Raw genomic sequence first — 24,789 nt, forward strand, 5'->3', positions numbered from 1 at the left:
AATTTTAAAGAGTTCCAAAAATCTTTTTTTCTGACGGAGGAGCACTGACGGAATTCCAAGTCTCTATCTCAATTCAATCGCCTCTGATGCGGAACATTTAGACCACCCTGTAAGTGTTAAACAAAAATGCTAATCTAGAAAAACGAATATCATTATGACATCATCAATAAGTGTCCTGGTGCTTCTTTGAGAATTTGGCAACTTTTGAAGGCTCAATACAGCGCTCTTCCTCAGCTCGGCAGGATCTGATTCGAATAATCATCACGGCCTTGTTAAAATGCTGGGGATCTCTACGCTCCTCCCATTACGTTGGCAAGGGATGCTACCAGTTGGGGTTGCATCCCTCTCGTCTCTCCCGAGCCGCGAGATTGGTCCCTCGCGAAAGGGAGGCGGGGTCTGGACCCGTTCGGATGCAGCAGGGTTGTTGCGCGCCTCTACGGCAACTCACCGCTTCTCACCCTTATCAGTGGTCCGCGGACATCCCTGTGATAAGCACCCTGAAACCCGTGCGATCCTTTAAGGTTCTCAAGGTCCTACACTCAATTAATTTTCATTAGTTTTACATGTGTGTATCAAAGACGACGCGCTGAGAAAGGATTAATATTAAGGAGAGAAAGTGAGTCGCCCTTTTGTATTTATGATTTTTATTACTTTCAGATCCAAACTACGTATCGACGGTGGAACTACCAAACCACGTATCTCCTTAGCGGTGATTAGAAATCTCCGCTCTCATTTCATTTTTTGGAAAGAGTATATAAATCAATATCATGCATTGGAGTTTCCACAGAGTTTTCTTCGCACAGAGATGGAAAATCATGGAGGTTTTCAAGACTTGAAGTTGAGCAATTTTTCGTTTGAAGAATAAAATATAGCAGGACGTCTGCGACGTCGCAAACCGAGATGTGTGGTTCGGTAATTCCACCGTCGATATTTCTGGAATTCACTTCGTAGGAGCTGAACCAAAGACATAAAGACGGAGCACTAAAAGCAAAAAATGAAGCTTCTAGAGCTTCTTTTCAATCACCTCTACTATTGGCTAGAGGATTGGCGGCGAAATCGGGACAAGTTTGAATTCAAATGTAGGGCGGGAACTAATAAATAAAATTGCGGAAACAAAGTATTTTAGGTTGATTTTTGCCCAAATTCAGGTACACACTCATATTTTATTAACTTTAGGTTAGTTTCGGTCCGTCGTCGACCGACTGATTTCATTTGGGAGTAACGTAGATCTAGAACTGTAACGGCCTGTTTGAACCTGCAGAACCACCATAAGCAGAAGAAAAACTAACTTTATCTGAGATTACTGCCTGTTACCGAGCAAAAGTAGGTGTAATATATTAGGACGCAGACCGAACTTTCTTAATATAATCGTTTTAAGCATTTAAAACACGTTTCGAAGAAGGAATAAGGAAAAATCAAGAGGACAAGTTCAAATCAAATTTCCGTTTGCCGCCATGGATTCCCGCGCTCATTTACACACTCACACAAGCGCGCAGCGCCGAACCTAGCTTCACTTTTTCCCCGTGCTTTTAGATACGAGCGCTCCGTCTTTATGTCTTTGAGCTGAACTCGCTTTGGAAAGAGAGCAGATACTGTATCGTGCGAGTGGAGTTCACTCCGTTAAGAGAGTAGACTCTGGGCGGTACGATCGCGATGGGCCACTATATTTTTTTTCTTCATCTTTGAAGGAATTTTATTTAAATGTAACGTAACTACTACAAGTATTTCCTTGTATCTACTATAAGTATTAACCACTATAGACAAAGTATGAATCAAAGCATTCCGATATATTTTCTCTTTTCAAGATTTCGCGTGAAATACAATTGCGGAACCGAGCGAATAAGCATCATAACTAAAATGGACGAGGTGCAGGTATTAAAGAGACACCCGAAAACTATAATTAACGCCGCGTTAAGTGGTGCGACCCAATCTGTATAGAAATCGTATGATGTCGTCATTAACACGCTTTGTTGATGATCGTAAATCATAATGGCGGGCGTTTCAGAAGTTTAAAGAACTAGATAGAGTTTGTGCAAGTATTCATACAACTCGGCAAATTCTCATTCTGAATGACACCAGCGATCATAGAACATCCAACTCCAAAAGTGGTCAAGTTGTAACTGGGGTTTTTTTTTTAGTATTCCACCGAAAAATATATTAAGCACAAAGTCGGGTTGTATTGGGAAACATGTGCAAATTATTTCTGTGCTTGTATGTGAGAATGTGTGTGTCCCTGATGGGTTTGGTTCGTTGACGTCAATCTGATGATGTCGTGTGACAGAGTTCGAGTTCGTACAAATTACACGGATATTTTGGTCTCAGCGTGCGTTGAGCAGTGAGCACATGTGAGCAACGTATGATCTGGTATCTGGATGTTGAATTTTTTATGCGAATATTTAAATAAATATTTGAAAAAAAGGAGTAAAAAAATAATTTGAAAAGAAGTTTCGCTGAAGCTTTGCCTGTGTTTGTGTAGAATCATTTTGATGGCACCATAAGTGAAGAGGAACATAAATTCACAGGAGTGACATTTCTCGCAAGTTTGTAACTCTAGGTTTCACCTGATAAGTGAATTTGAAGCAATCGATATTTTTAGGCAGGCTGCCTCATGTAGAACAGCCTTCTTCTAAATAGATTCACCTGTAGGTAAAACAGTGTTATCATATCCTCCAAGAATCGTCACCAATTAAAAAGATTGGAAAATGAGCAATTTCTCTAATGACGATAAATCAAATTATGGATTTGTGCCTCTAAGAAACAGATATAAGTAAAAAGTCTTCCGACGACTTTAACCCAAAATGAGGCCCGAAATACCCAACCACAAATCGGTAATGTATTATAAAGACAATTTAAAAGGGGTGTGATTTTACAAAAAAATAGTTTACCGTGAAAGAGTTTTATCTTTAAAATAACCAGAGAGTTAATGTAACATTTTCTTTTTTGAACAAAGACAAGGAAAAATCGACTCCAGGGCTAGGTCTTGGAATAGCATCACTTAGATTTTGGGTAGGTGTTTAACTAAAGAAGCCACGGGACTAGACTGTATTTCGGGCGCGTGTGCTTCCTACCCAGAATCTAGGCGATACCGGTTTTACCTGCTTCTCAAACATGCGCACGGTACAATTTTTTGCTTTTTAAAAGCATGGTTGATGTTTTTGTGCGTCAATGGAGACAGGTCAACACGTTTGAAACCACTTTATTTGAAACTGGAAATAAAAACGCTTGCAGGACCCGGCGTACATTGTTTAAACGCACGTCATCCATCTCGCAAGTCCTTCAGGAGTGGAAAATTCCCTGCGCTCAAAAGTGGAGAGTTTTTTTCGAGGTAAAGTGAAAAGGGGAGGGGGAGATCGAGAGTTGCGTAAAGTGTTTGTGCTTTCACCAACGTGCGCTCAAACTAATTCAAACTCATTGTAATGTCTCAGTATATGCTCATCCCAGTTGTTTTCTCTCTATAAAAACACATCAGCTTTAAGACTGACTTCAAACGCAAGTTCTCGAAATCACCAACACACTTGTCACCGTGTTCGTAGAACCGCATCTGAATGTTAACTCACTGCCTTCAGGCCTCAGAGGAGCTGTTCGAATCATTTGCTCACTTGATGACGATAGGATAGCGCTCGCCGCCACGGCCGTGTACCAAATGGACTACATTTTGCAAAAGGGAACAACATTTTATGTCACATTTTAGAAACAACGTGTGTGCCAATCGTTTTTCTATGCAGATAGGCGCTTTTACGGCTGGGCCATAAATTGTAGTTCCCTTTGGCAAAACGGCAGCCAACTTGGTCTGGTTTTCACAACCACTCCGAGCGAGGAAGTGTACATTAGGGTGGCCCAAATTTGGCAATGTCGGAATTTTTTGGTCTTACCCCCTGGAACTGTTCCATTTGATCAAAAAACATTCTCTGCCAAGTTTTAGCCAAATCGGATAATATTAACCCGTGCCGACAAAACCATCTTTTTTATATGGGATTTTACATTGAAAAACACTTTTTTTCCAGAAAAATCCATTTTACGAAAAATGTGTAATTTCTAGAAAAAATTTGAGGTCATATTTGGCTTCAGCAGGAAAAATTGAGTGGGAAAATATATACTGGACGCTTCCAAAAAAAAATTTTTCCCCTCGTTATAGCGGCGAAACAACTGAAACATCTAGATAAAGCTAAAAAAGGGTAAAATGACGGTGATAAATCCCAAATAATTACGTACGTCTGCATTTGAAAACGAAGCTCAACATATGGTAGGTGTTTCGTACGTACTTTTTTACGCTGAATCCGAAAATTCTATCCATTTTCCTCCATTCCATCAGGATTTTCCGAAAAAATCGATTTTCTTGTATAAAAGAGGGTTTTCCGGGGAAAACACAATTTTCAGGAAATAAACCTCAACATGTGACGGATGTTTTTTATGTGTTTTCCAGGGGGTAAGATCAAAAAAATTCGCAAAATTTTGTTGTGTATAAGTGAGCCACCCTAGCATATTGATCAGGATTTCAGGAGGATGCGCTGCACTGATGATGGGGCCAATAGGGCCATCCAGATCAGTAACGCGCCTGCCTGCAGCTGCATTCCTAATCGGTCGTGACAAGTATTGCACCAAAGAGCATGAATCTCTTGTGGGATAATTTTGTAGGAGCACGCGGAGAGGGGGCAGTGAGGTGCCTCATTAAGAGGAATAAGAGGCGCACTAAGAATGTTCTATGAAGAGAGTTTAGGGAACACTCTTAGCCTCGTCAGGGGTGCCGAGGAGCTTTCTAACCCCGAAGGCGGGCCCGGGAGCTTTCCCAGAAAATTTTGAAAAAGTTAGTTGACTAAGGCGTAATTTTTGACTGATTTTACGGAGGAATCGATTGAGATTTAAAACAAGTTGGATTTTGCAATCGCTAGCGATAGCAATATCCGTCATGGGAACTTTAGCTTCTGGGATATGAAAATGTTAAGGTACAGTTCGTTTGTAGTATCTTCTGAATTGAAGGGGCTATGTAATTTTGTGTTGACATCTCTTTTTTAACATTTTTAATTATTTTCTTTGCATACAAGAAAGCTGTTATGTACCAATTATTTATTTTCGTTGGATTATATATGGTTTTCGGAAGTTAACGCATTTGAGTTTCAGGTTCGCTTCTTCGGCGTAAAGTACATAAGGTGTCCCAAAAGTACCGGGACTGGTTCTGTAACTTCGAAAGTAAGATAGATACAGGCATGACCTTGATGTCATTTTAAAGATCAACTCAATACCTATCGATTAAAACCAAGATCAGCTCAATCGGATAAAAATTGACCAAGTTATGGCAATTTGAAATCAGCGAGGAAAGTTTACCCCTACGGTTTTTAAGGAAGATTCTTCATCGCCGTCAAAGATAACATATGTGTTAGGCATTCATCGAGGAACATCCTTCATATGCGCAAAAGGGGGTACACGGACTTTATGTCCGCTTTTTTTACGTCCACAGACTTTTCGTCCACAATTTTTACGTCCACAGTTCTAAAGCCCACACTATTGTTAAGTCCATAACTTAAACGTCCACTAAGTTAAGTTCACAAATGTAAAGTCCACTAAAATCAAATTCAAGCGTTATATTTTAATCCGTGTGTAAAATTATATTGACAATATCGAAATGAGAAAGTTAAGAGAGAATAAGGTGTTGTTATCGTAACTCATATTTTAAATGAAATGTTAATTTCTTCTTTTGATTCATCTTTTCAAATTTTCTTTGCTAAATACTTGGTTTCATTTTTTTCCTTGAAATTTCCGATATAAAATATGCCTTATAAAACCTTTTCCAAGCAATGGCATCGATATGAATCAATGAGCCGTAGTTGTGATGAAAAAAACTATAAAAAAATTATTAAAAGAGGAAAAAAACTAAGAAGTACGCAATTTTTTGTTTTTAACTTATTTGTACATCGACCTTTTTGAGTCAAATACGTCAAATTTTGAGCGTTTAGTTGCGCTTACACCACGCTGCAGCACAGTAAAAGCCCAAAACATACACGAATAAATTTGAATGCCTTAGAAATCATTAAATTTGACACGGAACTACTCTTATATTTACAAAAAACACATTATATTTTCCAGCAGTACATATTTCTTTTTCATCAGTTTAAAAGGGAATAATCAATGGAGAGAGGGCAAACATTTCAAAATCATAAGTTGAAAAACGCTGACTCCGCGAGTTTAAATATTAGAGCCTAACACAGAGCGGAGAGGCGCGTTAGCAGCGCAGAATGCGCACTGGCGCCTACAAACCTAACGGGATACTTCATTCATTGCGCAACGCGTGAAGTATCCCGGTAGGTTTGTAGGCGCCTATGCGCGTGTCACGCTCGTTGCCGCAACGCTTTAAACAACTATTTCGCGTCAGAGGCGTTGCACAGTATCCTACAAAATTGAAGACGCAAGAAATAACTAGTTAAAGAGGACTTTCAATTTTGACAGCATCTGTTACCGAAAAATGTTTAATTTGGCATTGGAGCGTTTTCCAGGCTCCCGCTTCGGTTTTCATCTTATCATGTCCGTACAGTGTACACATGAACATATGTTTTTATCTGCTCTTAGAGTCTGTTCTCTTCATGACTTGATTCATGAATGAAATGTTTTTCAGAATGAAGGTAGTAGTATGCATTTATTTTTGAGGTGGTTCTTGTCACTTAAATGAGAATAAAAAAATGTGGACATAACATGTCCACAATTTGGAAAATTTTGGACATATTCATGGTTGGACATTAAATCATGTGGACTTAATATAGACTGGACTTGACGTTTAGTGGACATAAATAGCGGTGGACATTTATTTAATGGATGAAAGGTAGGTGGACATAATGTCCTGGAAGCTATTGGGGCAAATTTTAAAGCAGCCCAATAAGACATCGAATTGCGATTTATTGCATAGTCAAGATGGGGCTTTGTCTTGTCATGTCGGGCTGACATAGTTTCAATAGTCGGGCCGCGTGTGGAAATCAACCTTCCTTCTTGATTCGTGTTGGCTTTTTTATTGATCTTTGAGTCTCGAATGAGTGTTATTCCACCCAAACTAAAAAAATCACGTCCTCCAAGAAAAAATGAGAAGGGTAGAGGAATAAATCGAAATACGAGGGGAGAAACGCAAACATAAAGTAAAAAAGTGTAAAAAAAAGCAAATACAGAATATTTGCTGGGTGCAGATCGTAAAAAAAATGGGGTACAAAAAATATTTCAAAATTCCCTGAACCACACGAGTGGCACTGTTGCCGCGCGTCACTCTGATCCGCTCGTGAAAAAAACATCATTCGAAGAATTTTAATCATACAGAAAATCCTCGAATCGAAACGTACAATATCTGGATGGTATTTTCCTTTGATCGCGGTGGGTTATGCGTTAAAAAAATGATGGCTTCCTTGAAACCCTGAAGTTTTCAGTGTTGAGAGGTTGCGCCATTAACATTTTGAGTCCAACCAAATCACGAGAGCCGGGTTCCAGTAACCTAACTTTTCCTGCCGAATTCCGCAATAAAAGAGTGCGCGTCAATTCATTGAAGTCGAAAATGTCATCGTATTCCACGTCATGACCCGACAGCTTGTCTGGTAAGGTCACTTCAACAGAATAACGGACGAAAGGCTGCCGAAGAAATTGCTCGATTGGGTTCCTCCGGGAGGAGACGAAGGGGATGCCCAGTTAGGTGGCGACAGGGGGTTTTAGAAGAAATGAGGGAGGGCCAACTCCCTGAAGGGTTTTGGGACACACGGAGAAAAAAGATAGGTAGAATTTACCATTCCTTCATGCTGTATTTCACACAGTGTCAATTCAGAGTCAATTCTGCCAAAAAAAGGTAAACGTTACTATACACACACTGGTACACACTGTTTACACTGGTACAGATAACCATTTCTCTGGCAGAAACGACATTGAATTCACGCTGTGTGAAGAAATCGTAAGCGTGTAATTGTAATTGTAAAGCGTGAAGAAATTGTAAATTCTTAGAATTTTGGATAATTAGATAGAAATTTGGTCGATTCGACGACCTCTACAGGTGACCTGGGCCAAAAAAATTGGTGTGTGCAACTATTTGTACTATTTTCAGAAAAAATGCATCCTAGAGTTAAGCCTTGCAATAAGGAACCACATGCACCACAATATACTCAGAGTGTCAAACTTGCATGTTCACGATAAAATGACAATAGGCAGAACAATTGAATTTGTTCGCAACGGACACCTCAACTGTCGATGTTTTACCATAGATTCATACAGGAAAAGATCTGTAACCGATGACAGTCACATTACCGCTGGTATTCGTAGGCATATTGTGAAATCCAGCAGGCTTGAAATGAAAGGAAATTGATATGCAAAAAGATAGACAAAGAGAACACAGGGAAATGAAGTGCGATCCCATATTGGTTGAAAGAGGGTGGTTAGAATGAAAAATAGAGGTGACTTATAGACTAACTAATGGTTTCCATAGTTAACCGATAAAAACCACCCGTTTAAACAAAATCCTTGCTAAAAATGGCGAGTACAAATGAGTAGAAAATCAAAGTCATATGAATAGAATTTCATCTCATATGAATAGAATTTCAACTTATATAACTAGAATTTAACTCATGAGAGCAGAATTTCTCCATCCAGTTTTCGCCAACTCATTTGACTTGAGATTTCAACTCACTTGAGTTCAGCGTTGAATCTACGGTGCCCGATATCTCAGAACTAGTCACCGCATCAAAAAAATTATAAGAACAAAATGTTTTTATTTTTCAAATTTACATGTTACGCCAGTTTTTCCTGGTCAGAAAGAGCACTTCTGAAAAATGAAAAAAATTGAATTCATATGAGTTGAACTTTTCTACTCTTATGAGTAGAATATTCTAGTGATATAAGTAGAATTTCTTCTCATATGAGTAGGAGTTCTACTCATATAAGTAGGAAGTTCTTTTCATGTGAGTTGGCAAATTCTGAATAGCCTACTCGTTATTTTTAACAGGGTGAGGTATCGTGAGAAAAGTTAAGGAACGAAGCTCGATTATTACCCACGGCTCTCCTATTAGTCTGTGTTGCTCATACATCCTTTAAAGTACCGCTACAAATACAAATAAGACAGACCGAAACAAACACAGTATGGTAATAGAGCAAAGTAAAAGGATGCGCGTTGATGACGGCGCAGAGATACAACTATTCGCACATGATGGATGTCCGTGTTGCATCTGCAAAATTAATGGCGCGATGGCGCTAGGCGTGAACTCGCAATGCTCCGTTCTATTCTGTCAGCGAGAAGTCTCTCCGATTCGATAGGAAAATTTAAAAAAAACTAGATATTTCCTTTTAGTTCTTTGTCTATCGCTTTGCCTATCAATGCCAATAACCAGCCTGCAATTTGAACATGAGGCAATCAACTTCGAGGTGGGGTCGGATACTGTTTTGATACCGCGATAATCGTAATTCATTTCTAAATAATCGGTTTGCAGTCTGGAGCGCAAGCCGAAATCACGATCGACATTCTCCTCAAACGAGATTGGCACTGCATTTAAATGGTGCATTTACAATGCCCAAAGGAACCCTCCCGAGTTTCGATTTCAACGCAGAATTAATAATTCAAGAGTCTGCGTGGTTTTATTTCACACACGGTCGAATATCTCAGGTCTGAGCTTTCCGCGATCGGTCGTTTTATTCTCTACACTTCTATTTATCAACTGACATCACGTGGAGTCAATATCTTTGGTAAAATGAACGCGTTAAGGAGGAAGGAACCAAGCCATATTACCACTGCCACATTTCATCTGACATTTATTTGTTTACAGAAGAGTGATTGTGCGAATTATTTTGAAACTTTCAGAGAATATGTTCCACGCATCGTCGTTCGTCTGATGAAAGGGCGTATCTCGATCTCGCCATGAGCTCCAGAGAGCATGGATTCACATGTAAATCAGGGCTCACGTGAAAATTGACATACGCTCTTGCGTCAAAGGGAATCATCATAGAGGGAATCCCATCAAAATTTTAAAATAATCTATAATCTACACCATCGTTGTCCTGCAAAAAAATAAATCATCAGAAGATATGTGGCAATGCTAGGTATGACTTGGTTCCTTTCTGCTTGATGCGGATGGACAAAAAATAAATACTGTTTTCTTCTTATATCTTATAAAATCATCGTTGCTACTAAAAACTGACGATTTGTACCTATCCGCATGTAATAAAATATGTTTAAACTACGAATTAAGATGAGGCAACGGTAGATAATCACTCAAGTGAATTTTACAACGTAATGGGTTCCTATCTATCCTGTTATGCTCTGTGCATAATATTTTATGTTCCAAGTTGTGGTCCCAGCGTATAGTTGCTTTGAAATAAATCTATGCAATCATTACTGTAAGCTCTCTGACCCCTGAAAAGTACATTTCTTGTTATAGTTCGTTCTACCGCTCAACTGGGCCCATGTCTATGATTTTGCAGCTATCGACAAGAGATAGTCCGCAGATGAGACTATACAATCATATGTGAAAATATGACTAGATTTTCTTTACATGGCATGGCAAAGTTGTGAAATCTCTCTTTTCGAAGAATGTAAATGTTCATTTTTTCTCACAATATCCTCTAAAGATCCACCAGGCCGATTTTCGTAATAATACAATAATAAAACAAATTACACAGCGGGTAACAAGGGTAATTTTCACGTAAAATACTACCAAAACGTCTCGGCTGAAAACTCAGCCTTCCTCAGTTGGCTAAAACAGTAAAAAATTGTAAAAATCTAAAAACGTTCAAAAAAAACTTCACAGCAGGAAAAATGTTGTTATCACAACATTCATCATTTTCGTAACTATGACGACTATCGATATAGGGAATAGTCCTTGGATGAGCTTACTCTATATTTAGATTAGATACTCGGGGACCCCCAAAAACGGGTCTTAGAGGGCGCAATACGTCCTCCGGGGATTTAGGTCCGTAGCGGCCGGGGAGGGTGCCGGGTGCCCCGAAGTTATTACTAAACTTCTAAGAGACAACTCCTGCTAGAAGAAAAATTCTCATTTTCCTCCGGCAGAAGTTTGCAACGGACCCATTTTACACTACATGGTGTCCAGATTACGAATCATTTCTGGGGGAAAAAACTATGACTCTGAAGTGTTTTACGGAATATATGAGCAAAATAAGATAGTTTCGCACAGTAATATTCGAATGGAAATCATGGAATTGGGGTCCTGTTGGGTCCTAGCAATAGACCACTACACAGGGTACGACTTTAAGCATTCTCATACTTGTTTCCTAGTCAAAATTGCACGTAAAGCACGATTCGCACAACGAAAATTACTTAAACCAACTCCTAACGAAGATATTAACGTTTCTTTCACATTGGTTACGAGAAATTTTAACTGCCCGCTCACAAGAAACTCAAAGCTCTACGTGGATCAAATCGCACACTACAACGGTTTCAGCAAGCTTCTCAGTCGAGCAACATACATTTCCCACCATGTGTTGTTCAAACTGTAAGCAATTTGCTATAGCTGAGCCAAAGCGTCAAGATTGAGGTTGCCAGATTTGTATATGTAGAGACTGTCATGATGACGTTTAGCGCGGGATGTGAATCACGTAGAGCATTGAGTTTCCATGAGCAGGGCCGGATTAAGGGGGTGGCCACATGGGCCGCGGCCCATGGCGGCAAAATTAGGGGGCGGCAAATTTTGCAATTTTTTTAAATGCAGGTACAAAAAAATCTGATTCAGAATAAAATTACTAACAAGAAAAGGTGGTAAAATCTCTCATTTCCTGAGAGTTCATTAATTTCTAGTTTTGTCGTATTTCGGTGATACAAAAGACTGCGCACCTTTAATTAGTTGAGTTAAGAGAGAAACAAAACACGTAATTTGGCCTGGAGCGGCGCGGCGCGGAGAGAAATGATGACGAGAACTTAGGATGAAAAAGAGAAACCCTCGGCGCGGCGGTCGGCATGTAACACATATTAGCGCCTACGAGACTGCATGAATACTTCACGCATTGCGCCAAACACAGTGTGGCAGCGCGGCACGGCGCGATGACGGGAATTAAAATCATTAAACTACATTCATGTTTATTCTTTCGTAATTGTTTCGTTCTTTTCTTTTAAATGAAAGGCCTCGTCCACACAGAAATATGTTTACGGAACTTAATTTTCGCGCAAAGTTCCGTGAACTTTTGCTAGTAGTGTTGACAGGGCTTACGCAAAAAATGTGTCCAACACGAGTGAACGCGTCTTATGCACCCTTTTCCCTCCGGCACGTTCACTTGATGGTTATTATTGATGTTTCAAAATGAATGAGAAGAGGGCGGCAAAATACAGGCGGCCCATGGGCGGCAAGTAGGTAAATCCGGCCATGTCCATGAGCGGGTGGTTTGAATTCACGCATCAACAATCATTGAATATCTTCGTCAGGAGTTAATTTCGGTAATTTTCGTTGTGTGTATCATGTTTTACGCAAAATTTGGGTTAAGAAACATGTATCAGAATGCTAAAAGTCGTACCTTATCTAGTGGTCCATTGTTGTATGATAGTTCTTAACCACTATTGGAACTTGGTGGACCTCGGCCTTTCACACGAAAATGTATGATGTTTAGTAATATATCTGAGAATTTCATCGTCAACGACGATGTAAAGGAGGGTGGGACATGGGTTTATTTTTGACTTTGAGCTAAAGCAAGTAGGAAAAATTACATTACCAGTAAAACACAGCAAACACAAATGAACCGCATAGTTCAAGCCTAACTGCGGAGAGGACTATCAAGGTACTCTCATTTATAAGTTCAGAAAACTTTTTTGTCGCGCGCTTTTTGTTTTCGAATTCTAAAACTCGCGTCACGGATGTCAGAGCATCCTTTTCAAGCACTACTACAATGTGCCTCAAAAACTCAGTTATACTAGGAACACATCGTAATCGCACGGAGTGTTTTGTTGAGTTTTTTAACCGTCGCAAACTTGTTTCAAAATAAAGATCAACCGAAGGATTTCCTGATGGATCAGCAAGTATTGACTTCAAGGTTTTTTATTTCACCAACGACAGGATTATTTCGAAGGATTCAGTCGAGTGGTGCCCTATTCGCGTCGTTTAAAAATCTCAATTATTTTTAAGTTTATTTTTGATTCATTTTTTATGAAAGAAAACTATTTAAAATACTCATTAAAACTGTAATGGACCCTAATGGTAATAACCCCGGGGTGTTTAGCTCGCTAACTAGGGGTGTAGCGTAGCTCAACACAGATAACCATACGACACGAAAATGGGTGAGAGAAACTCTATTCCCTAAACTATACCGATAAAACCACGATAATGTGACACAAAATCCGTGGTCACAGAAGACGCTCAATACAATTCACTGAGTTGGATTACTCCGAGCACCCAGGGTGTCGAACCTCGGCGATCTAGAAAACCTGAAGACGCGTAGCCGACTGCCTAATGGAGGCGTAACGCGGAAACACCCATCCAGAAAACCGCGTCCGATGACGTCATTCGCGCTTGCAGAAGTCCCGGTAAAGAACTACATCGTCAAGATGTACTCCGCGTATGAGATGAGACTACATCGTCATCCCAACCAGGAAGCGCTTGCGCTCCTGGAATGGGACCGACGCGGTCGCAGGTTGAATAGACGTAAACCCTATGAGCTTGGAATTCAGGGTTTCACAAAATGGAGATGTTGCATGTGTAAGAAATTTGCGATTTGACTGTTGATTCTTATGTAAAAGTTTGTGAGAAATACGATGGTGCTACTGGTTTTCTCTGAAATCAACTCCCAAGCTCAAAAAAAGCTCTCAAGTTGAGGCCAAAATGGAGGGGATGTCTCACCCTACCCTGAGAGTCCACGTCTACATCAAGACGAACTCTCCATGCAAAGATAGGGAGCCAATACATTATTGAGAGGGCTGACACTTTATTTGGAGACTCTAAAACTGAGAACACGGCATCACTGCTAGTGTATTTGCTCCCTATCTTTGCATGGAGAGTTCGTCTTGATGTAGAGGTAGATGGACTCTCAGGATAGCGTGGGATGTCCATTGTCCCCTCCATTTTGGCCTCACTTTGAGAGCTTTTTTTGAGCTTGGGAGATGATTTTAGAGAAAACCAGTGGCACCATCGTGTTTCTCGCGAACTTTTACATGACCATCAATGGTCAAATCGCAAATCCCTCACACATGCAACATCTCCATTCTGGATTGTTAAGGAAGAGAGAGAAGTTGCATGATCCTAACAACACATTGACCCGTGCTCTTTCTCAGAATAACCCCTCAAATACTCTTCTCAACTTTTTCTGAATTTTTATTGCATTGACTCGAATTTTAACGTTCCTAATCTCGTCACACTTGTTGGCCGAATTTTAAAGTGCAGCAGAACAGTTGCGGTTTTTGCAATAAAATGAAATGCGAACATTAGAATCGCAGATTTTCTTCTTGCTCTAAGTCAGCAAACTTATTTGGTATTAATTCTAATGGATGTTTTGAATTGTGAATTGTTTTACTGTGAATGCAATCCAAAGCAATGGTGCTTTTGACGAGTCGGTGTGTAATCACATGCCCTACTTTGTAATCGTATGCTCTTTCAGAAAAAAACAGTAGCATAATCGTGTTTCTCGCGAATTTTTACCTATGAATCAACAGTCAAATCGCAAATTCCTCACACATGCAACATCTCCATCATTCCCATAAAACAAGAGTGCCTCCCCGTACCCTCGGACGGAGCAGGGCGTTCCTTGGTCCTGGACCGATGCCGGTCGACCGCAGTTTCAGTTAAAGCGAAAGACATAAGTTAAGACAAAAAGGCAATTTTATTTTCAGTAGTAATCTTGTACTGTTCCCCTCCTCATCAGGGAGTATATCATATAAACTAAATTAGGTTAAAATGTATAGATACCATAGTTAAGTCTGATTACACTTAAATTAGGCTTAAAAAGACATTTATTAATGTCTATAAGTGTATTTTGTACTAATTTGTTGCTTTTACAAATAATAAAAAGAAATTTAAAAAAAAAGGATGAGGCTATTCGTCGGTACGGTACCGACGGATAAATGGCTATTCGTCGGTACTGTACCGATGAATAAATGGCTATTCGTCGGTACCGTACCGATGAATAAATGGCTATTCGTCGGTACCGCATCGGCGACATTAATTAATAAAAATGTGTTGTCAAGCCTTGGTCCGAATGGACAAGCAAACGCCATCTATGGTGAAAACTTCTAAAGATGTTCAAGTGAGAGTAAACAAGAAGTATGTGTTGATGTATCTTCGTTTCACATTCGCTGTCACAGAAAGAATGGTTGCTTAGATACAGAATGCCCAAAGGTTGATGCACTGTTGGAAGAATTTTCTGATGGTTTTTCTGGAGATTTGAAGGAGAGTGAACAAAGCGTAAAGGCACTAAGTGTGCGTGAAAAGTACAACATGATTCTGCCCATTGTTTTAAACATTGCTAGCCTAACCTCAAACCACGGAACCACGCAATTCAACAGTTATTTAAGTTCATTCAAGATGATTGAAAACATGGTAAGGACTGGAACAAATGTACAACTATTGTCAGTTCATGGTAGCTGCTCCACGGCTTGCGAATCTTCAGTATCTGTCGCTGCCCCAACTAACAACGCATTTTTAGCTCTTAACTCCCACCAAAATATTATTAAGAAATCATATCCTTAATATAATTTACGTACTAAAATCAAAGTACGATACCGACGAATAGCTATTTATTCATCGGTACGGTACCGACGAATAGCTATTTATTCATCGGTACGGTACCGACGAATAGCTATTTATTCATCGGTACGGTACCGACGAATAGCCATTTATCCGTCGGTACCGTACCGACGAATAGCCACTTCGTAAAAAAAAAAAAAAACTTGCAGAAGTCCGAAATCCAAAACATTCGGTACAAAGGACACACGCAATTTCCCCGATAATTGCGTGTGTTCCATTGCAAAAATTTCTGGGAATATTTTTTATGAGTAGAAATCTCAATAAAAAATTTTGATCAGGTTTCTGTTAAGCCCAGCCCGACGGAATTGGGTATTTTGGGCCTGTCGCTCGCTATAATTGGACAGACTCAAATTTACCTACAGGGGTCATACATACGTGGGAGTTTTAAAAATGTACGTTAATGAAGAACTGGGCCTATCATGCTAGGTTTCATGGTGACAAATAATAGCCACCGCTATTTTTCTATCATACTGTAGATGGTAGCACGCTCTTAGGTTTTTTTCATATTCTAGGTTCCGGTTGACACTAAAGGTCAGCGTGACTTTGACTAACCGTTGCCTCTTCCCTCTTTTATTTCACATCCAATTTAAAAAAAAACATACGCAACTGAACAAACAATGTTGTGACTCTTATTGCAAATCAGGAACATTTCTTTACGAAATGTGTGTAAAACAATCGATATTTTTTAAAGAAACCTGCGTCGTCTCGAATCGATCACTTACTTCGTATTCTGTTGATTATATACTGTTGAACAGAACAGTATTACTGTGTGGGATCTACATAATTCTGCAGGGAATCAAGGCCAAAAATTCCAAAAAATTTCCATTAAAGTTAATAACATGAACTCCAGTTTTTCCCCCACTCTTCAGTCAATTTTCAAATGGAGCAAAAACGGTTTCCCACGTGCGAAACTAGTTATCGTACTTCAACTGCCATGCTAAGGAAGAACGCCGCATGAACATTCGAGAGTTGCCAAATTTCCTCCAATAAAATGTTCACTTTTAAGGAATGTTATAAATATTTTTCCTTGAAATTTTCAGGAACTTCTGGTAAAATTGCGAACAAAATCATCTGAAAATTGCGAACAAAATCATCTGAAAAATTGGAAGGAAAATATTCATAAGTTTGCCAGGAAATTCGTGTTTTATCAAATGAAATTGAGCAACGCCTGAAGGTTCATATGGCGTTTTTCTTGGTACGGCAATGCTTCGTGTCGTGCTTAGCTGTCGAAAAATCACCCGCGATTTAAAAGTCTCGTGCAGTTGGTCCATCGCAAGCTATTAAGAATTTTTTCCTAATAACGAGTAACTTCATGTGCGCAGGAAAAGCTGCAATTTCTGAAAAAAAAACAAAAAAAAAACAAAAAAACTCGCCAAAAAAATTATTTTGCTCTCGCGTTTGCGTGTTCGTGAAAGCAGAATCATATCGTCGCTCATTATGAATTCGAACGAGCCCAGGCACGTAGTCAGAATTTTGTCTCGGGAGGGGGGAGGGATTGCGGGGCCCCTTTACTAACGGGGGGGTCTGAGGGGTATGGAATATCCCCCAGTCCAGAGGGGGGCACCGGAAAATTTTAGCAATTTGCAATCTAATTAGACGCATTTTGAGGCTTCCGTGACGCAGATTTTCCATCAATGTCTGCAGAAAAATTACGTTTCCTTTTTGAACTTTCAGCAAAAACGGCTTTTGAATTATATGCACTCAAAAAGATCCTGAAAATTTTTGAAATTTTAACTCTATTTGGACGCATTTTGAGGCTTTTGTAACACAGATTTTTCATACATTTATGCAGAAAATTACGTTTTTTTTTTTACTTTAACAAAAAATACTTTCAAATTGTTACATTCAACAAAGCTGGAAAATTTTTGAAACGTCAACTCTATTTGGACGTACTTTGAGGCTTCTCTGACGAAAATTTTCGGAATGATCACGGTGTTTTCATTTAAGAATCTACATTGAAAGAGATAAATATCTTCGACAGTCTCAAACTTCTTCTTTACTCGCACTTTTTCATCTTCTGTCTCCTCTTTCCTTCTTTCTTTTCCTCCTTTTTTTGGCTTTCGGGGGGGGGGGGGAGGGGCCTGAGCCCCCCTTTTCTTCGCGCCTACTTTGGACAGACCTCATCGTGATTTTGAGCCATTTTCTTTCAGATATAACTGGACTGCATTTTGCAAAAAGGAGTCACGAGTCTTCCAAGTCGCTATGATTGTGCAACTTTTTGTTTACCTCGTGAATATAAACTGATCATCAAAACAAGTGTTATCTTTAGGTATCCCTGGTAAAAATTGGCGATAAGAGCTGCGTTTCAAAATACCATAGGAGTTCTTATCGCCGACTAAAGAAGGCTATTGGAATTCATATAGCTGGCTGTAGAAAGCGGAGCAAATCATATAGCCGGGCTATACGAAGCTATAAAAAAGTATACAGTAGGGCTATAGTTCCTATCGCCGGGCTTTACACTTTATCGCCATTGGCTATAAAAGACTATAAGAAATTGTGTAGGAATTCGTGTGTTTTGGAAATCATTAAGTTTGATACGGAACTACCTCAATATTTACAAAACACACATTATATTTTCCTTTAAAACATATTTTTTTTCACCAATTAAAATGAGAATAATCCATACAGAGTGTGCAAACATTTCAAAATGATGAGTTGAAAAACGCTGACTCCGCCGAGATCAAATATTGGAGCCTAACACAAAGCGGAACGGCGACGCACTTGCGCCTACAAACCTAACAGGGATACTTCACGCATTGCGCAATGCTTGAAGTATCCCTGTTAGGTTTGTAGGCGCCAATGCGCGTTTTGCACTCTCTGCCCGCCCGCCGCGCCGCAGCGTGCCACGTCTGAGGCAACTATTTCACACCAGAGGTATCGCACAGTATCATGAGAAATTGAAGGCGCTCCAACTTATTAAGAATGACAGGCATCCTTCAAAAGTACGGAGCTTTCCTCACAAAATAAATCAAGATACTACGGCATAAAAAGAGAGCGGTAGTCCAAAAACTCACTAAGTCCTAGCATCCGTAATTAGTAACGTTTAGCATACACTTTATCGCCAGGCTGTTGCTCAATTGCCAGCGGCTATAAAAGGCTATAAGAAATTGTACGGCCGGCTACTGAAGCTATTAGAAATCTTAGAGCCGGCTTTAGGTCTATAGTATTTTGGAACACAGATTCTACTGCCAATTTTTATCAGGGTACTCCTAATTATAATTTAGAATTTCAAGACGAAAATGACCTCGGTACATTCAAGTTTTTGAACGATTTCAGTTGTTTAAATGCAGAGAATGTTAGTAGCACAAGGTTAGCGACATCGGTTTGCTCTTTGGTTCCTTTTCGCAAAATGCGATCCAACTTTTCTCTTTCCTCTAGCTGGCGTTTGTAACATGTTCAGCTTTCATACATAAGAACAATAATGAATGCGGCTATAGGTTGATTTTCTTATCCTTTCATTTTTGCATTTACGCTCCCGTCGATAAAAATCGATCGTCGATAAAAAAGCCGCAAAGGCTGTTTTAAACAGTGGCGTGGCGTGCTTTGCGATATATCGATTGATACGCCACTCAAACCTATGAAAAAAGATCGATTATCAGGGTGTTCGCAGCGAACACCTTAGTAATCGATGCTGTACCATAGCTTCAAATGGCAAGATATCGATAATCGATTATTCACGCCACGCCATTGGTTTTAAAAGGCTGTCTCGGAAATATTCCACACTGGAAAAAAAATACATTGGATCTAGAGTCGAGACTCTTGAAAACATTGACAAGAAAAAACACTCTTAATTAAATCGGATTTTTGCTTGAATCAAAACGAAATCCGCTCGAAAGAGGCTTGGTTCTTGATTTAAGCTAGATTCTGACTGACTCAAGAGTACTTTTTCTTGTCGATTTTTTTAAGAGTCTGGAGTTCTGGACTCTAGATCCAATGTGTTTTTTTTTCTAGTGCAGTCCAGCGGCTGAGGAAACAATAAAAACGGGAGGAAGAGAGCGCCTGGCGTTAAAACCACGAAACCGCGATCGCATCCGTCACGCGCGCGAATCTCCCGGGCGCTAATTATAATTGAATCGTTTTAAATTCGAGCCGGCGCCGTTTACAGCTGTAATTCGTGTCTTATTTGGACCCCGGCCCCGCGTCCCGCCTCCGAGGGCAATCCCCGATGAACTGCTCTCCAGAGACAGGGACCCGATCACTCGCCACCCTCCCCGCCCTCATCCCCATCCCACCATCCCTCCGAGAGCCGAATTCTATTATACGCAATGAGATTACACTGTCCGCTACCTCGGTAATTTATCACTCCTCTATCTCCTCCTTTTTTCGATCCATTTAAAAAGTTTATGTGTGTAGTAGTAGAAGAAGTAGTAGAAGTAGTACTAGTAGCAGCAGCAGTAGTAGTAGTAGTATTCATTTATTTTTAAGAGGTGCCTTAACATCGGAGGCCATTTGAATCAGTGAGATCGAAAACACACCAACTCGAGTTTGTTTCGATTTTCACTTTTTTACGGTTTAGTAACACTTATGGATAGAAGCATCTGCATGCAAAAGGAAATTTCGAAATTGCAATCGGAAGTGCTCTAAACAGCGACGGAAAAAGGGAAAAATCGAAGTATTCCATTGGAAATACCAATTTTTGGCCATTTCAAAGGAAACGGGTGACCATACGATTTTGCGGTTTTCTTTTTTCGGTTCAGTATATATATCTTGTACCAACAAGTTGTATAAATATTCAAGCGTTATGCAGGTCGAAAAATATACATTTTCCAGGGCAGACTATGAAAAATCAGTATCTGAAAGTCGGTGAGAGCGAAAACACACCAACTCGGGAGTTTTTAAACGCTTAATTCTCTGTCATCAAACATGGTGTGTCGATTTCAACTTGGTTCTTTTCAAAGTCTCTAAGTACTTGTCCTTTGGCACTAAAATGGCTTTTCTGAAACTAACTTCCGTGTCCGCTGCGCAGTTTTAAGTGTTTCCTGAACGGTTTTTTTTCCGAGTTGTTGTGTTTTCGAACTCACTGATTCATTTACACCTCTGATAAAAAATAAAATTAGGGTGTTCATGTCGCAGGCAAATTGTTAAATCAGGCATTTTATCTAATGCCTCGGCAATGAGTCAAATGATCTGACTTGGATTGAAATTCTGATTCTTTTGCTACTTTCAGACAAAGTGATTCATTGCTGCATTACATCGAGTTTTGAAACTTTTATTCTTGTGATTTCAGAGTAATGAACGGTCTGGCCGACATGTATACCACAGTTGACTCAACCATTCCAGATTCAAGCACTTTCAAAGAACACCTGATTCACTTGTCCAAAAGGTACCATCTTCGTATATTTTTGTTTTATAATGCGAGAAATTTCTAGAAATGCTATTACTCAAAATAATTCAAATGTAATCATTCTGGAGCAAGTTATTAAAATCAGATAAACACGGGTTGGATCCCTACCAATAACGTTGTCTATTGATAAGTTCCTTACACAGGAAATGTTCATTTTTTATTTCGTTAAAGTTAAGAAATGAATACAGCTTGGGCCCTTTCGAAAATAAATGAGTTGATATAAATGAATGAGTTAGACACTTGAGATAAATGACTGTCTTTCCTAGTTTTTTTATTTTTTTATTTCACTGCTAAAAATACTATTATTCTGTTTTCATATCGAAGAAGAGATCAAATTTACCTTAACTCTGATTACCTGCTAAAGAAAATGTATCATTTTTTTTTCTTAAATACTCCAATTATTGGCTCTAAAAATGACTCTAGTTGACTCTGAATCAATTAATTGCCTCTAAGCTTGAGTCTTATTTGACTCGATCTACAATGGAGATGTTGCGTGTGTGAGGGATTTGCGATTTGACTGTTGATTCTTACGTAAAAGTTCGCGAGAAACACGATGGTGCCACTGGTTTTCTCTGAGCTCAACTCCCAAGCTCATGAAAAGCTCTCCAAGAAAAACTCTCCATGAAAAGATAGGGAACAAATACATTAGTAGGGTTACCGTGTTTTCAGTTTTGGAGTCCCCAAATAAAGTGGCAGCCCTGTCAATGTATTTGCTCCCTATCTTTGCATGGAGAGTTTGTCTTGATATAGAGGTAGACTCTCAGGATAGCGTGAGATATCCCCTCCATTTTAGCCTCAACTTGAGAGCTTTTTTTGAGCTTGGGAGTTAATTTTAGAGAAAATCAGAGGCACCACCATCTGGTTTCTTGGGAACTTTTGCATGAGAATCAACAGTCAAATCGCAAATTCCTCACACATGCAACACCTCCATTCAGTTTACTCGAGCTTACTCGGGAACAAAATAAGTATTCTCTTTTTAATCGGTGTTTAGTCAGCATTTGTTTTTCTTTTTTCTTTAAAACTTCTTCGCCCCATCTTTCTCTGACACCCGATTATTTTTCCACAGAGATCGGTGCGAGAACCAGGTGACGCTCTCGCGGGAAGAGAGACGAAGACGGCGCCGTGCGACGCAAAAATACCGCACGGCACACGCCACCAGAGAACGCGTCCGGGTTGAAGCCTTCAACGTAGCCTTCAGCGAGCTGCGAAAGTTGTTGCCTACTCTGCCCCCGGACAAGAAACTATCGAAAATTGAAATCCTCCGCCTGGCTATCTGCTACATCGCTTACCTCAACCACGTTCTCGATGTGTAATCGGACGACCTTTTGCAACAAGGAACTACTATTTCTGACTCATCTGTAGAAGAACCCATCTACAGTACCAATAGTACTTGCGTTTTTTTAAAAATATGTGCTAGAAATAATAGATCCCTATTGCAAAAAAGAAGTTTAGTGGAATACGATACCTTTGATAAAACTCAACTAAAATTAAAGATTGTGCCGGACTGTGCAATATTTAGCAAATCGCTCTTTGCATAACCACTGTGTAAACCTTGATTTTCATTCCTAATGTTCAAGGTGCTTGTGTTTTTTGTCGTCATTCAATGATGAGCCGATCGATGCCGATCCATCAATTTGACAACACCGGATTTCCTTCTTTTAAACCTGTGTTAAATAATCGATTCTGTAATTGGAGCACCTGGCCTCTACAAGGATCGATACATTTCCATTAGTTTAAATGGAGAAAAAACCATGTTGTTAATTTGCTGGCTCCGCTATTCATGATGAGTGTGACTAGGCGGAGTCGAATTTTCTCCGTACAATAGCAGCATACTTACTTAAATATATACTTTCCCAGCCAATGTGAACTAATATCAACTACTACGACACTTTCTCTGATTGTCTGATAAGGTGCAATCAAGGTGCCTATGCGGAGGTCAGGGCAAAATCATAACATCCCACAAAATTCGGGAACTGTTTTGTGAAGGAGATAACTTTCGTTATGTTCTGACCTTTTGCGTTCTTAATAGCTCGAATTTGAATTATCTTCGTCATTTGGACGCAACTATGCCAAAAAGAACAATTTGAAAATGACTTAAAACAAATGAGAAGTAGGCATGTGCATAGGGGTTGCATGCTGTGCAGTTCTTTTTGATTTGTATTCAATTCAATTAGTTCCTTTCTGCATCATACTTCAATTTAGTCTTGTGGATCCTTCACTAAACCACGTTAAATTATATCTAGTCTTGTTTTCGTAGTATTATGAATACATTTATGTATTTACAGATCTAGTCATTAAGATAAAAATTCTTTCAATTTTATAGTGTTTTTTACAATATAAATATCTACTTGTTGAATGTCTTGATATAATTTATTTCGAACATTCTAAGAAAAATCTATTTTTCTACTTAAAAAATGGCTCAATCATAGGAACAGTGAATTCGTCTGATTTTAAAAGAAAATCTAATTACTATTTTGCGGGATGATAATGTACTTTTTACTCAATGTAGAAAGAAGGAATGGCAAGAGATCCTCGACGTTGTATTTAATACCATTGTCTTTAGGGTTTTTTATAAACTGCAGATGCACGGTATAATTACAATCTTATGTTCAACATTTGGAGAGAAAGAACAAAGATTGGGCGTTTAGCGCGATTGCCTGCTTCAATGCGAGCCATGAAATTCGCCTACAACTGACAAGATAGGCAAAAGCGGCTACTCAGGAGCTGAAATATTTGTATCCACAGTCAGTGACAGGCTGTACTCTTTGGAGCCGTCCGCGTCCATAGATGACGTCACTTTTTCTTTTAATTAACCCTTCCCCCTTCCTCCCCCCTCCTGATGACTGTATCAAAGGCCTCTCCGGCCGAGCCCATTTTCGTTGATGTAGAATCGTAGGTTAAACACTTAATAACACAATTTTTAGAAAATATAATTTAAAACACTGAATAATCCATTTTAAAAAAAATGTTTATACATCTACGTATACTTACTCGGACCGAGGTTTTCAGAAGGGAACCAACCCACATTCGCGAAAAAATTGAGTAAGGAATGTTTTCGATTTTAACTAGTTGTTTATTTTCTTCTGCCAAAATCTGAAAGTCGAAAAAAAGAGATTAGTTAGTGAAAAGAGAGATTAAAGCTTATTTTCGGCATTGAGCCTTATGCAGGAACAAAGCTTTAAGCCTCTTTTCCTCAGTTTCAACATAATGTGGGTTGGTTCCTCTTTGATGGACTCGTTCTATTTCACTTTCATGAGTCAGAAATCAAAGTCAAAACGAGAATAATTTTACTTCTAAAATGACCTACTTCAAGTCAATTTTGTTTCCTCTATTTTCAGTCGGATAACTGCCTCATCTATAGTTGCAAGTGAATGTACGAATGGATTTAAAGCAATAAAATCATCATATTTTTCTTAAAAAAAACGAATTAGGAGCGGATATTGAAACATAACTCTACGGAGACTCGTGGTTTCGCACTTCGGCTATCGATATAAAGATTTGTTTACAAGAGAGGAAGAGGGGAAAACATATATCAGAACAGGGAAATGGGAAACAAACTGTATCCGCTTAAGAGCGATTACCCTCGTTATTTTCCAATAACTGAGAGTGATAATGAGAGGCACTATCATGATCGTCTCATCTCCCACGGCGCGCGGCGGCGGGTCAGACTCACACACTCGCACCCCGGGGTAAACCGCCCCAACAAAGCGAGAAATGGTGACGACAGCGGAGGGTCCGTAATCAAATTACGAGCAAGTGTTT

The 24,789-nt window shown here is 39.4% G+C and overlaps 3 protein-coding genes across 3 annotated transcripts in view; 1 reads left to right on the plus strand and 2 right to left on the minus strand.

The window, feature by feature from the left end:
• The window catches only part of LOC109032667 (uncharacterized), a 34,802-nt gene extending 21,783 nt beyond the window's left edge, over positions 1-13,019 (minus strand). The window contains exon 1 of the mRNA XM_019044913.2: positions 12,664-13,019. Coding sequence (XP_018900458.2) covers positions 12,664-12,696 — 33 coding nt within the window. The 5' untranslated portion in view covers positions 12,697-13,019. The remainder of the gene's footprint in view (positions 1-12,663) is intronic.
• Positions 1-23,368, plus strand: LOC109032653 (helix-loop-helix protein 1). Its single transcript, XM_019044898.2, has 3 exons — positions 1-616; positions 20,911-21,006; positions 22,094-23,368. The coding sequence occupies exons 2-3, from the start codon at positions 20,915-20,917 to the stop codon at positions 22,338-22,340; spliced, it is 339 nt and encodes a 112-aa protein (XP_018900443.1). The 5' UTR covers positions 1-616; positions 20,911-20,914; the 3' UTR covers positions 22,341-23,368.
• Positions 1-24,789, minus strand: part of LOC109032724 (cathepsin B-like cysteine proteinase 6) — a 361,957-nt gene that overhangs the window by 284,410 nt on the left and 52,758 nt on the right. The gene's annotated exons all lie outside the window — the stretch shown is intronic.

This window comes from Bemisia tabaci, chromosome 7 (genome assembly GCF_918797505.1).
Source record: "Bemisia tabaci chromosome 7, PGI_BMITA_v3".
Classification (NCBI taxonomy): Eukaryota; Metazoa; Arthropoda; class Insecta; order Hemiptera; family Aleyrodidae; genus Bemisia; species Bemisia tabaci.

Bases quoted from the DNA above. Each gene is read 5' to 3' on its own strand.
- LOC109032653 (XM_019044898.2), top strand. From the start codon at position 20,915: ATGAACGGTCTGGCCGACATGTATACCACAGTTGACTCAACCATTCCA. The intron at 21,007-22,093 runs GTACCATCTTCG...ATTTTTCCACAG, and splicing joins CTGATTCACTTGTCCAAAAG to AGATCGGTGCGAGAACCAGG.